Raw genomic sequence first — 12,904 nt, forward strand, 5'->3', positions numbered from 1 at the left:
CAACCTGCCCAGTATGAGCCTCGATGCCACGAGCCAGAGTAAGCCTGTCCCATTCACGCAACAACACCTCTAACGTCACCGTCCTCGGCAGTGCAACAAGACGGCAACGGGTCCATCAACGAGCTTCGAGACGACAACAAATCGGCAGATCTAAGGCCTGACAGTCATCCATGCCGAACCATACCAGTCAAGAACCATAGCCCCGATGCGGATGTGCCGACTCATTACCAGGAGGAGGACGCCATTACGGACATGAGATTCAGTCGCCGCTCATCTTGCTCGTCTGATCCCTCACGCAGGCCTGAGATTATTCCACAGCAGCCACCGCCTAGAAGCATCCATAGTGGATGCCCAGATGATGAAATGCCTAAAGATGTTTGGCATACTCCAGGAGGAATTGACATTCCGGCTTGGGTACAACAGTGTGAGACAAAACGGTCTGAGCAGAGACTTGAGAGAGAGGCAACAGAATGCTAAACGTCGCCAACCCTGGGCGAGGATATGTATACTATGCTTCTTATTGTCTTCTTTTTAAGGAAAGCGTTCAGTTGTGTCGACAAGACGGCTGGGAAAATCCGGAGATAGTGATGAATTGTCTGGAGGATCGGGGCCGTGTGGCTAGGGAAACTGAGTTGCTGGTCGAGAAACTTGGTGCTGTTGTCAAGTTGAGGATATAGCTAATTGAAATGTATGTGTGGGGTCGGGTCGGTGCTGCTCTTGCTAGGCTTTGGGTGTCCCTGCTCGAAACGCAAAGGCAGGGGATCAAGCAGGTCAGCCACAGCGGCGTTAGCGTGCTGGACCTCTCCCCCTCGCACGCCAAGTTGGTGGAGCCTCAACTCCGTCGCCCGGTGCCGCGGTCCGTGTGCAGGGTGACATGACGGCTCATATCCGTGTTCCGCGCTAAAAGAAAGTTGACGCAGGCTCCACCAGCTGAAGGGCCTGCAGATCATTGCATCCACGGATCATGGTGCCCCTGTCAAGGTCCGGTGGTCTATGAAAACGCAAGCGTCCCCAGAGACAGATGGCGGGACCCAAGCTTGCACTCCCGCACCCTGACAACAACCAAAGTCATGGAACCAGACTTGGCACCCGTTATCAGAATGGCACCCAATCACACAGGCCATATGCTCAAACCACCAGCAACAACCACGCCCTCAAGAGACACTCCGTGCTCGGACGGAATCCAATCTCTTGAGACTCAACCACCTCTAGCCCTTGAACATCTACCGGCCAATATCACCCCAATAAAAGTACCGGACCGGGTTCGCTGTGGTATATGCGCAGATAAAACATTCCCGCTATTCGATAAGCTGAACCGTCACGTGTTGAGGCGACATCCTAATGACAAGCGCGCCTATGGGTGCAATAACCCTGCTTGTGAAGTTGCTGGTAAACCGCTGCGTTTTGACGACGAGTCTGATGCTAAGTAAATAATTCAAGTATAGCGAAGTAGCATACTAACTCATTGAAGGGCTCATAAATGTCATGAGCCATTACCGAAGCCCTTTGCCTGTGTCCTATGCGGGGCAAGATTCACCCGCAAAAAAAATGCAAAACAGCATCGTTGCCGATCTAAACGACCCAGAATTATTTTCTTTTGTGGTGATTGCAAGAAGGAATTCAACGAACATCGTCCACTTAACTCCCATGTATTTGGCCATTCCGATGAGAAACCGCTAAAGTGCACTTGTGGTTCACAGTTCAACGACTATAAGATTTTCAAGACTCATGCCGGAGTAGAGGGGTGCCAGCTACTCCCAGATCGCACGCCCGATGATCTCAAAGGCCAGCGCATGTTTGGGTGCTCCATTGAAGGTAATGATACTACTTTCGACGACCTGGCTGAGCTACTGTGAGTTACCTGAGCGATTGTGGTTGAGCATCGCATTAACGCTTCGAAGGAAACACGCGGGGGTTAAGCGGAGAACCAAAGTGCAACATGATACACCCAAATCAACTCAGAAATCCGCAGTGACTCCAGACGGCGCCGATATCCCAACCAAACAATTCTCCTGTAATTACCCCAACTGCGGCATGATACAGGCACAGCTCGGCCAGCTGCAACGTCACCTATGGAAACATTCAGATCTTCAACCAGATGGGCGTAGTCGAGAAGCTATGCTTCGCCAGCCCAGTGATGTCAAAGGCCAGGTCTATGGATGCTACACGGGTGGATGTAGGATGGCGTTTGAGAAGCCGGATGACCTACGGTGAGTTACTTGGGCGATAGTTGAGCATCGTATTGACCGGCGATTTGAAGGTCTCACACGAACGACAGACACTCCAGGTGTCCACACTGCAAGAAGATATTTCTCCATGGTTTTTTTAACCATGTCAAGTTATGTAGTCAGCGCTCGCAAGCTGCTGAAACAATGGCGACTCTCGAGGTGGAAGGCAGCAGTCAGGGACGAGCGAGACACCAACCATCTCATCAACTTCTCAATGCCCAACCAGCTGCCGAGAACACTCGCACGCGCGGTCGGCTACCACAAGACCATGACCAGAGCCAGAACGAAGGCTCGAGTGAGAAGGCAGCGCTCAATCTATCTGAAGCATCTATGCTAGCACACATGACAACCCAATCCTTTCTTCTAAGAGGGTCGACGATGCAGACAGCGACAAGCGGTTCCCCGAATGCCATCCAATCACAGCAACCCATCAGTCTCAACACCGATCCGCCAGTTACCGAGGACAGGTTGAGTCTCAGCTACCTCCTCAGATCAAAATCTTCTCAGGCTCACTCTCCCAGACGGTCGCTTTCCCCTGCACCCGGCGGTAGCATTGCATTTTGCGAGGCCCGTTCATCACCTTCTCATCGAGAGGCTGAACATAGCATGCACTGGGATCAAGACGGTGTGGAACCAGCAAACCAAATGTCATCAGAAGCAGGATCAAGGGGTCACGCCCCGCCAGCAGCAATCTCAGTCCGTGGATTATTGACACCCGCAGCGACTCTCGAGATGGAAGTACGAGATGGTTCAACTATCAATGTATCGAATAGCGCCCCTGAGAGCCTTCCAATAGCCATCCAACCTCAGCACACCGTCAATCTCGATGCCAACCCGGCCGAGGACGGCGGCAACGACGGCTACAATTCGCCCGCATCGACTCTCCAGATGGGAGGGGGCATCGCTCAGGGTGGAGCGATGTCAGCAAGCGATGTACGGGACGCCGACCCGGCCGAGGACTACGAGGACGGCAATTTATGTGGGGATCTTGTTTCTAGCGAAACCGTGGTGGCTGCTAGTTCAACAAACGATGATGAGGATGAGGATAACGACGGCGACGACGACGACGACGACGGCTCCGAAGACGGCTACGGATCGCTTCCCATGGTTAGTAAATATGCGAATCGCAGTGCCCGTCAACAACCAGGCATTTCGAAGAAGAGGCGGAGACGGAGACAACGGAAAGACCGATGCGAAGAAGAAGCGCGACCTAATAGCCCGGCACATTCAGTGACAGAGGGGCAATCACCTCCTACTTCGTCACTCGGCAAAGACAGCTCGCCCACTAATGTATCGGATGATCCCGCGCCTACCAGGCGCAAACGCGACCAGCCTAGAAGTGAGGAGGGCGAGGATGAGAGGACAGCCAAGAGGCAGAAAACCCACAAACAACAGGCAACCGAATCTGCGGCGACCGAGATGGTACAAGATCAGGGCCAGAGTTCGACCATCCAACCTCGGCAATCATCCTGCGGCAGGCCAATTTGCCTCGACTCTCCAGCAATAACCACTCCCCCAGCAGAGCCTTCATCAGTCCATAGCCCCCCAAGTCGTTCCCTGAATGTCAGTCTCGACGCCGACTCGGCCAAAGACGGTGACGACAGCCGCCCTCCACCCGGAGCTTCCATTCCCAGCGAAACTGCGATGGTGGCCCCTGGCCCTAGAGGCAGCGACGTAGGCGCTCACGACGACGGCGATGACGTTTATGGTGTGCATCGGCAATCAGACTCCCCTAGCCAGAGAGAAGAACAAGGACGCCAACAACAGCAAGACACACTTGAACGACAAGACATCGCAACAGAGGTTACGGCGAAGGTTGATAGTGCATTTGGGAAAATGGATGAAAGGGTGAAGGCCGCAGAGTTACGCCAAAGAGAGGCTGAGGAGGAAGAAGAGAACATAAAGAGCAGGATAGAGTCCGAAGAGATGTGGCAACATAACCTGAAGGAATCCATAAAGGAAAGCGTCGAAGAAGTGCGGAAGCTCGAAAAGAAGCTAAAGGATTGCCGGAAGGAGAAGGAATCGGCGGCAAGAGAGGCAAAAGATGAGAGTCAACGCAAGAGAGACATAGCGCAGGAGATAGAGGATGTCTTACGCCGGCACGGAGGCATGTAGAATGTACGTTCCAACAGGAGATAAATAGAACTCTGTTTCATGCACGACCGTCGCTTGAAACCCCAGACCGAGAGTGGGCCCGATGCTCCATATCGCGGGGTGCCGACCAGGTGCATTGACCAGGGTGCCTCTGCTCGGAAAAGTCTCGGAAGTGTAATATACTTAAGCCCGCCATCAAGCCGCGCCCCGTTCACGGATCGTCCCCCAGAAGCAACCTCGCACATCCGCCAACATGGCTGAGCCCAGCACTCCAGCACCAGATCTTGCCGCGCTCTTTGCTGCAACCCGCCGGGTCAGTTCTCAAATCAAACAGGTACAGAATTCACTTAAGTCTATTGCGGCATCCATTCAGCAGCACACAAGTGAGCCGAGATCCAGCACGCGACCTGCGACTCGTAGCACAGCTCGAGGAAAAGGCAGCAGTGAATCGGCAGTATGGACAAAAGCTATCTCCGGTTTCAAAGAGGCCTGTGAGAAGATGGATTCTCTCAGAACTACTGCGGAAATCCTCATCACTTCAGTATCACAACTATCACAAGAGTCGCGAGCTCGTGCCGACGGCAGCTCAGTGCATGATGCCTTGGATCAAGAAGGGGGCGGTCCGGGGCGAGAAGAAGGGCAGCAAGACGAGACGCCAGCTCACACTGCCGAGGCAGGCTGCGACCCACCAGGTAGGCGCTCTAACGACGACGCGCTGCATAGTCTCACGCGATTTGCTGGACATGCTGGGAGGAAGCAACCGGTGGTCGACTCCTCCCTGCCACACCTCAGATCCGGATCCCATCCAGCCGGCCCACAGATCAACGCAGCCACCAGCCCAGAGGCTATCAGCGACGCGGCCCAGCAACCGCAGGCTCACCCAGCCGACGGTCAAGTTGAGGGCAGCCCGAGATCTCCACCACCCCGGGATAGCGGCACGACGAAGCAGGACGGCAATGCAGCCGCGCAGGGCGCCTCAGCTCATCAACGCCGCGAGGCAGAGTCAGAGGACCAGGCCCTAGCAACCGCCCACGGCGACAACTCGGCCACCAGCATTGAGGCCAGCAGAGATACATCAAGCGATGGCTCTAACGAAGATACACCCATGCGAGACTACGACGAAGTGCAACCATCACCATCTGGAAGCACGGCCACAGCAGCTTCTGCGGCCAGCACTTCCCAGTCCGCACCCAGGCAGGCTACCGCGGCCGACTCACGACCAGACCACCAGCACGGCACCCCAGCCACCAATCCCACCCCGGGCTGCCAATCTGATGGCAGCATAGATCGAAGCCCAACCACCTCAGGCGAGCAAGAGCGCGAACCAGGCGGCCACGATCCAGGCACGCTCATGACAGACGCCGAGCAACCGACCTGTGGACAAGACCTGGCCAAGCGCGCTGCCGAGGAGCAGCCACTGGGCGAGACTGTTAGTAGCTGTGGAGACACAGCCAGCGCACAGGTTGGCACGCCATCTCCGTCGAGCGGCACGACTCCTCAAGGCAGTGACACGACCGAGGACACATCCCGCGTCAGCACCCCGAATACACATCACACATCGCCAGACTCACCACCTATGACCAGATTATCGTCCGCTGGTATGGGGGACATGCTCGTCACCGCACTCGCGAAGGCCACCGAGCAAGAAGCTGTCAGAACGTTTTCGGTCCCGCTGGTGGACATAGACCTACGCAGATTGCAGGACAGTGTCAACATGCGAGGTCTACAAACCACAACAGTCAGGTACGAGCATGCTCCAGAAGGCAAGGGATACGTCAGGGTCATTGCGTCGCAAGATAAGCCTCACTTCGACTGGTCAGCTTTCAGCATGGTGATCAAGAGGCCCACCATTGAGGAGGCCAGGGACATCATCGAGAACGCCATTCAAAACCCGCCATTGGGTGACATCTCATACCTGATGGGCCATTCGCCCGCCCTCGATCGATGCTTTGAGCCTCTCGTTCCTGGACCTGCTATCCTGGATAACCCGGACCTCCATGATTTGCATTCCCAGTACCACCATATCGGCAACCACCTTTCCGCCAACCGATTTCATTGGGAGGACATGACGTCCAACCCGGCAACTGGCTCCTTCTCTGGCTTTCGGTCCTATAACGAGGTTTATTTCGGTCCCGGTTTCAAGTTATGGTACTCCATCGCAATGCACCACACGGAAAAGTTCAACGACTTGATCAGGAAAATCTCGAAAATGTAACGATTGCAACCAGGCGATTGGTCACCAAAACCTTCTAGTCGCTCCTACGACACTCGATAAAGAGGGGATCGAGTATAACATCGACGTGGTCGGGCGTGGGCAGGCTCGCCGCACTAAGCCTGGAGAGATCCACTCGATTCTCAATTATGGGGCTTGCGCCGCTCGCTCGATAAACGACATGTCCCCAGAGGACAAGCTGGTGATTGAAACGCTCAAGTACTGCAAGAAGTGTGGCCTGAACGGCGCCTATGAGAAGTACGGCGCCCAACTCGTCGCGCCCCCTGGGCCAATGGCTTCCGCTCGAACGCCTTTGGTGTCGGAGGCGCCCAAGGCGCCCAGGGCGCCCAAGAGGCCCGCCACAAAACAAGCCGGCCCAGGGATAAATACCCGAGCGCGCACTGAAAAAAGCGAAAAGCTAGGGGAGCAAATCAGTGCCGCCAAGAAGGCGGATCCGCTATGCAGCATTCCCGCCGTGGACCTGTACCACCCGTCACCGTTGCAGACGGAAGTGCTCGTGAGAGCAGCATCGATACGGAGCAAATTAGCTGTGGACCAGCTGGTCGTCCTGACACGCGAACTCACAAAACCATGTTCAAGCCCGCCGGAACCTCAAGATTCCATCGACAGCAAAATAATCGCACTGAAACAATGTGTTGACAAATCAGCTTTGTCTAGGTTTCGAGTTCGCCTTGCACAGGTATGTCTCGCGCGGGTAGTCGATGACGAAAAGGAAAGCCTAGGGCGTCGTTGCGCCAGTCACACCGATCTCGAGCCTCGTGCCAAGCGTTACGGGGTGGATAATATTCACTATCATCTCCAACAAGGCAGACAGTGGATCAAGATATGCGGTCCTTATCAGGGGCTATTACCTCTCATCCTCCTCAGTCCCTCGAGCAAGAAATTCAATCTCACCACGAAGGGGTGGGAGGAGCTTGTTCAAGTCGGCAATTATGAAAAGCTAGAGGCATTTCACAAACTATTCGATGATCCACTCGCGCAGGACCTTGATGCCGCCGGAAGGATCTTTCTAGGTATACTGGATGGTGGGCAAAAGGCTGTGGGATGGGAGCTGGCGCTGAGTGGTGCGGAACAGGCAGAGGATCTTGCCTCGGCTGTAAAGTCCTATAGGAAGCTTAGTCAGACTTCAAGTTGACTTGAAGTAGGTTGATGGCCCGTGCGACGAGCAGCCTACCCTACACCCCGGGGCGATGATGACTACTCCTGTCTGCTAGGAAATGGAATTGGCAAGATGTTGTACTATTTGCTATGTACCGACTAATCAAGAATGTCTATCTCTCTGATTCGCTCTCCGTTCATGCCTTGCTCATCCCGCATTTCATGTAGCGTCATGTAGACCGGTACCGCTGAGTCAATGGCTTCCTGAATACCCTCACTCCCATAACATTGGGTTAGGTTGACCTCATCCACCTCGACGTAGGAAATCCTAGCGAGAATCTCCTCGACATCCAAAAACCTGGGAGCGTCATCATGAAGCTGGGCGGCATCGCCTCCTCTGTTGGTAGGCAAGGTGGGCTCGGTGTTTGTGTTTGATGACTTTGAAGTGTACTTGCCGTTATACCGAGCGGGCTTCGAACGTCCCGCAGGTTGGCGCTTTTGGCGACGGCGATGGCAACTGATGCCTCGGGGTTTTGGGAAGGCGTTGCGGCGAGCACAGCGACTTATGGCAAGGGCCTGTCGTAGCTTGAGAACGAGGTCTTGCACGTCAAGTGGGACAGAGTTGGAGTCTTGCTTGAGTCCATGGTGATGTCTGAGAAGGAGTGAGATGAAGGAGTAAAGAACGAGTTGACTTGGAGAAGGGAGTGACCGGCCTTTAAATATCCGGCTGGCAGACCCCAACCAACTGCATCTTGTGACACAGCCACCTGCCTGAGCCCTCTATCTTGACGGCCCAACTGGGACCCAGGAGATCAACTCATCACCTGATTCGACACTGCCTTGGGCAAAGGAGGCTACGAGCTTGGATGCGGGGATCTATGAGTCGGCTGCCGCCCAAGCCAGAAGGTGAAGGATATACAAACATCCATATCTCGTAACGTTGATCCGACCTCGCATGTTCCATATGAGCGTCCCCTGAATCTCAAGGCCGCAGTTTCAGTCCAAAGTTCACTGGCTATTCAAGCTATTAGCCTGGTGTATGACTGGAGATATCGCGATGAGCACTTAAAGAAGACAACGAGCGACTTGCTCAGTAGCTGAGTAGGAAGATAGAGGAGCTGAAGGCGTATTGGGGATGGACGGGTTTAGAACTCTGCAGCTTAATAAGCTAGGGGAACCGTTCCCCTTGGGGCAACTTGACCTAAAAAAACAAAAAACAAAACGAAAAAAACTCAGCTCCTGAATCTCAAAAACAAATACACTTTCGTGACTTATGCCTCTGTTATCGCCGTCAATCGCGCAAGCGCCTCCAAAACATCGCCCTCTTCTAGACTATCCCAGTCAACGTCCTCGCTAGGCATAAACTGCTCCCCTTGATCTACAGCCTCGAACCAAGCTATCGCCACAGCACAAATCGACTCAAAGTAGTCATTGCCCTGTAGCTCATTATGGAATCTCCCAAGACTCTCGCTCTTGCCGTCTTCTGCGAGAGCTAGGTAGTCTCCTGAGGAAGGGAGGAACGCTAGGAGCCCCGCGCCGTGCTTCAATCTTGCACAGACTTTATTCCATTTATTTCCCGTCTTATTTCGCTTCTTGCTGGTCTCCCTACTCACCCCATTCATCCGGCAGACCTCGGTGACGATGTTAGGTGGCAGCTTATCGTAGCCTCTTTCGTCCTTCAGGGCTTGGTAGCCTAGGGCGTATTGGAGTTGATCGTACCTGGTAAAGATGCGCTCGAAAGTCGTCCTCTCTTCGCTATAACTCAACTGCCTACCCCTCAGCGCTATTGACCTATAGGCCGGGTCACCGTCTTCCAGGTCGATCTCATCGAGAGGCTTGCGAGCTCGCTCTGCCTGTGGCTTCTTTGAGTGCTTCACAGCCTCGGCGAACCGCTGTATGGCTTCCCTGCTCAAGACAGCTGACACAAGGTCGCGAACATCATCGGCAATAGCCTCGCCCTCCACCGGCCTTTCAACGGTGTCTCGATGATTGAGTCCATAGATCTGCCCGCTCCTGCGTGGCGGTGGAACTGCATCAACCAAGACGTTCCTAGTTGTCCTCCGCCTCTTCGTGTTGGCGGTATGCTGGTCCGCTTTCCTCTTTTCCCTCGGAGCTTCGGGCGGCTCCTGAGGCCTCTCATCGGAATTGGTGTCTGGCTCGCCGTCACGGCGATTGGCTCCCTGGGGAAGCTGCGGCGTAGTTTCATCCTCGGTGGCGGCGTTCTCTTGGCCAAAAATCTCCTCGTCTTGCCCTTCCTCAGGGGGCTCAGTCGGTGACATTTCTTGCTGTTCGATCCTGCTTTCGAGACTCATTAACCCGCTCCGGAAATTCCCCACTTCGGTTTTGACTCTGGTTAAAAATGCTGCAAAATTGATTTGGCCATTTGCGCTGCGGTCGTCATGGGCCCCGTCGTCATTCTCCTGGTCGCCGTCCCCTCCCCTGGGGCCTCCGGACAGGGAAGTTCCTTGCGATGCCGCGTTCTGTGTATCAGATTGCTGGAGCAGGCTTGGGTCTCCAAGTAGTCCTTCGAGAGTAGCCAGTCCTGTCGTAAGACGCGCAAGGTCTTCCTTCATGCCCCTGATATTCTCCTCTGCCATAAGGTGATACTGAATGAGTAAAGGTAGCAGTTGCCGTGAAAACTCGTCACAGTCTCCGATATACTCGAAGTTAATGAGAGATCGGAATGCTTCTGCAACTGTTGGCGGCGTCTTGCTCACCCATGCGACCAACCCGTCTGGGCTATGCGTCCTGGCTGCTCGACAAAGCTTATCTGCAAAGTTAAACAGTGAGGTGATTGACAATTGTGTCCCAACAATCAAGATGGCATCAACGGGATGTTCCAGGTCGTAGTTGAATGCAGCTGTGATCCTAGATTCAGAGGGAGAATCTTGTCCATAAAGAAGAACACTCGTATGGAGCGTTCCCACATTTCGCCGTCGCTTGCCCTCCGCAGCCCGCTTGCTCTGCTCTTCTTCACATAAGGGGCAAGGAGCTTGTATCCACCGTGGGAACGACTCTGGAGTAACCTTCATGGTATGTGAGGGTCTTATCGAGCAGACTAGTGTATCTGCTCGGCCATGGAGCCATACTGTCTTTCGCGAAAGATGAGTGAGCCTTGATTGGCGGCAGTCAATGTTCTGGGTGTAATGTCGTCGGAGGCGGCCAGACTGAGCCAAGCCCTCGGCAAATATATCGAACATGGTGAACATAGATCTTTGACCAGATTGGAGCTTCTGTAAGACATCGTCATGTAGCTGGTCGGTCGTCTCCTTTCTCAAGTAGGCAGACATATTATATACGATCCGACTGGAATTATTAGAGCGGGAAGAGCTCTGGTAGTCGGGAACTATCCAGCTTGTTTTAGAGGTGCTGATGGTGAAGTGGAGGTGAGACTCACTGCCCGTATTGGTTGATATACCAGCTCCGCTAATAATAATAATGCTTCTCTTGGTGCTTAGCATCCCCTTTAAGAGCTCAATGTCTGCTGCATAAGAAGGGCTCGTCGCAGAGATATCCATGTCACCCGCCAGCCTCATAATAGGGATATCGTGCATGAACAAGCCAAGATAGAGAAGAATAAGCACATGGAGACTTGGGGGCCTTCCTATAACAAAAGCCTCAATTCTTAGTTATCAAGCATCGATTTGTTAACAAAATGGAAAGAAGTTTGGTTATCCCATAGGGCTACGCAGCGCTACTTCTCGCTCTAATTATTTATTGGCCGGTCTGGAACGCCGTGGGCTTTTACTTAATGCCCTATTCTTCTCTGATATGGGCACCATGAAGGCCTACGTCGCGAAATACGTCATCGACACGTTTCTACCGTAATTCTCCGTCAGCAGCGTGATAGATACAGGAATCAGGACATAGTAAGCAGAGTGAAAGTAATAGATTAAGAGTAGTTCGGGGGCCCGGTGGAATCAAAGCACTCAACGCCAAGGTAATCAATGCAAAAGCAGATGTCATATATTGCAGCCATTTTCATGTACATAAGCAGATCATGCTCTGTCGTTCATTCTGCCGAGGTTCGACTAAGGCTTTACCTGTCTGACAACGCCTAGATTGATTCTGGCGCGGAGTTGCCGAGGAGGAGTGGCACAAGCAGTTCTCCACAATGACCAAGCTGCAATTCTTGAAAGTCCAGTTGAGGCTGGTGAGATATGCTATGCGTAAGCGGCGCATGACATGGCAACCTTTCGTGATCTATAAGATGAACGCATCTGGGATCGCGAGACCTGGACTGACGTGAGCCGGCGTTGGTGCAGCAAGGCTTCTGATAGGTCTCCTACAACGGGTAGACTCTACTGTATCATCACCTTGCCATTCTAGCGAGGCCTAATATCCTACAGCAGCTTTCATATTATACAAAGTCGCTCTGTGTCCAGATTCCCTTTCCGAGCGCCCGCGAGAGCATCATGACGCTATTCGACCGAGTGTTGAGCTGATGAGATTTTGGGAGTGAAGGCCCGGTGTCAGCCAGAGCAGTGGTCAGGGGACTACAAATTGTGGTTTATGAGTCGTATTTCAGAGGCTAGGGGCCAGTGATCGATTATTGACGGCCTTGGTTTCCACCTAAGCACGGTAGGCATGATCAACACTCTTTAGAAGATGGCATACCACTTGATTCAACTATGTATTTTAGGACCGTTGTTTTGAAATAGGTGACGAGCGCCTCTTGCAAAGGTCAACTCTGTTGTTTACGTTTACCTTGTAGTCGCATGTATGATAGCCTAATGTGACAGGTACTTGCTGTTTATGGCATGCAATGCTACAGCCTTGAGCAGTATGTGTAGATGCTACTGTACCGTAAGAGGGGTGGCGGCGAGAGAAAATATCGTGACGGGTCAGTCCAGACAGAAATGGCAGGAAAATGAATATATCCTGGTTTTTTTCTGGAGACAGCTAGTCAGCAAAGTCACCAATGCTGACTGTTTCCGAAATGCTGGAGTCATATAGCTCTCAAGGTGACGTGCTTACTGAAGATGCAAGCGGTCATGCCACTGAGCAGCGAAGTGCCAGTATCTCTAGAAAATAATACATACGTATATATAGTGCGGTGGTATATATATACATATGTAAAGTAGTCCATGATATGCGAGGATTGTTAACGCTTAATGATGACCTTTTGACCACAATAAAATTCGTCTATGAAAAGAACCCATAAAGAGTATCAAGAGAGCTACCCAAGGCCTATGGCGAGAGGGAATACTGATATTCAAAAACGCCAAGGGGCTCATTTCTCAATAGTGAA

The 12,904-nt window shown here is 53.0% G+C and overlaps 5 protein-coding genes across 5 annotated transcripts; 3 read left to right on the forward strand and 2 right to left on the reverse strand.

The window, feature by feature from the left end:
• Positions 1-13: 13 nt before the first annotated feature.
• On the forward strand, positions 14-477 carry MRS44_003875 (uncharacterized protein; the record flags this gene model as incomplete). Its single annotated transcript, XM_065623433.1, has 2 exons — positions 14-38; positions 92-477. 2 exons carry the CDS (start codon positions 14-16, stop codon positions 475-477), a joined length of 411 nt encoding a protein of 136 aa, XP_065479505.1.
• A 1,895-nt stretch (positions 478-2,372) lies between these two features.
• Positions 2,373-4,343, forward strand: MRS44_003876 (uncharacterized protein; the record flags this gene model as incomplete). The annotated part of the gene is made up of 1 exon (XM_065623434.1): positions 2,373-4,343. One exon carries the CDS (start codon positions 2,373-2,375, stop codon positions 4,341-4,343), a length of 1,971 nt encoding a protein of 656 aa, XP_065479506.1.
• Positions 4,344-4,575: 232 nt separating this feature from the next.
• Positions 4,576-7,690, forward strand: MRS44_003877 (uncharacterized protein; the record flags this gene model as incomplete). The annotated part of the gene is made up of 2 exons (XM_065623435.1): positions 4,576-6,441; positions 6,551-7,690. 2 exons carry the CDS (start codon positions 4,576-4,578, stop codon positions 7,688-7,690), a joined length of 3,006 nt encoding a protein of 1,001 aa, XP_065479507.1.
• Positions 7,691-7,812: 122 nt separating this feature from the next.
• Positions 7,813-8,404, reverse strand: MRS44_003878 (uncharacterized protein; the record flags this gene model as incomplete). Its single annotated transcript, XM_065623436.1, has 2 exons — positions 7,813-8,305; positions 8,400-8,404. The coding sequence occupies 2 exons, from the start codon at positions 8,402-8,404 to the stop codon at positions 7,813-7,815; spliced, it is 498 nt and encodes a 165-aa protein (XP_065479508.1).
• A 520-nt stretch (positions 8,405-8,924) lies between these two features.
• Positions 8,925-10,943, reverse strand: MRS44_003879 (uncharacterized protein; the record flags this gene model as incomplete). Its single annotated transcript, XM_065623437.1, has 1 exon — positions 8,925-10,943. One exon carries the CDS (start codon positions 10,941-10,943, stop codon positions 8,925-8,927), a length of 2,019 nt encoding a protein of 672 aa, XP_065479509.1.
• Positions 10,944-12,904: the final 1,961 nt, after the last annotated feature.

Source organism: Fusarium solani (assembly GCF_023522795.1).
Source record: "Fusarium solani strain SB1 chromosome Unknown bctg00000001, whole genome shotgun sequence".
In the NCBI taxonomy this organism is placed as follows: domain Eukaryota; kingdom Fungi; phylum Ascomycota; class Sordariomycetes; order Hypocreales; family Nectriaceae; genus Fusarium; species Fusarium solani.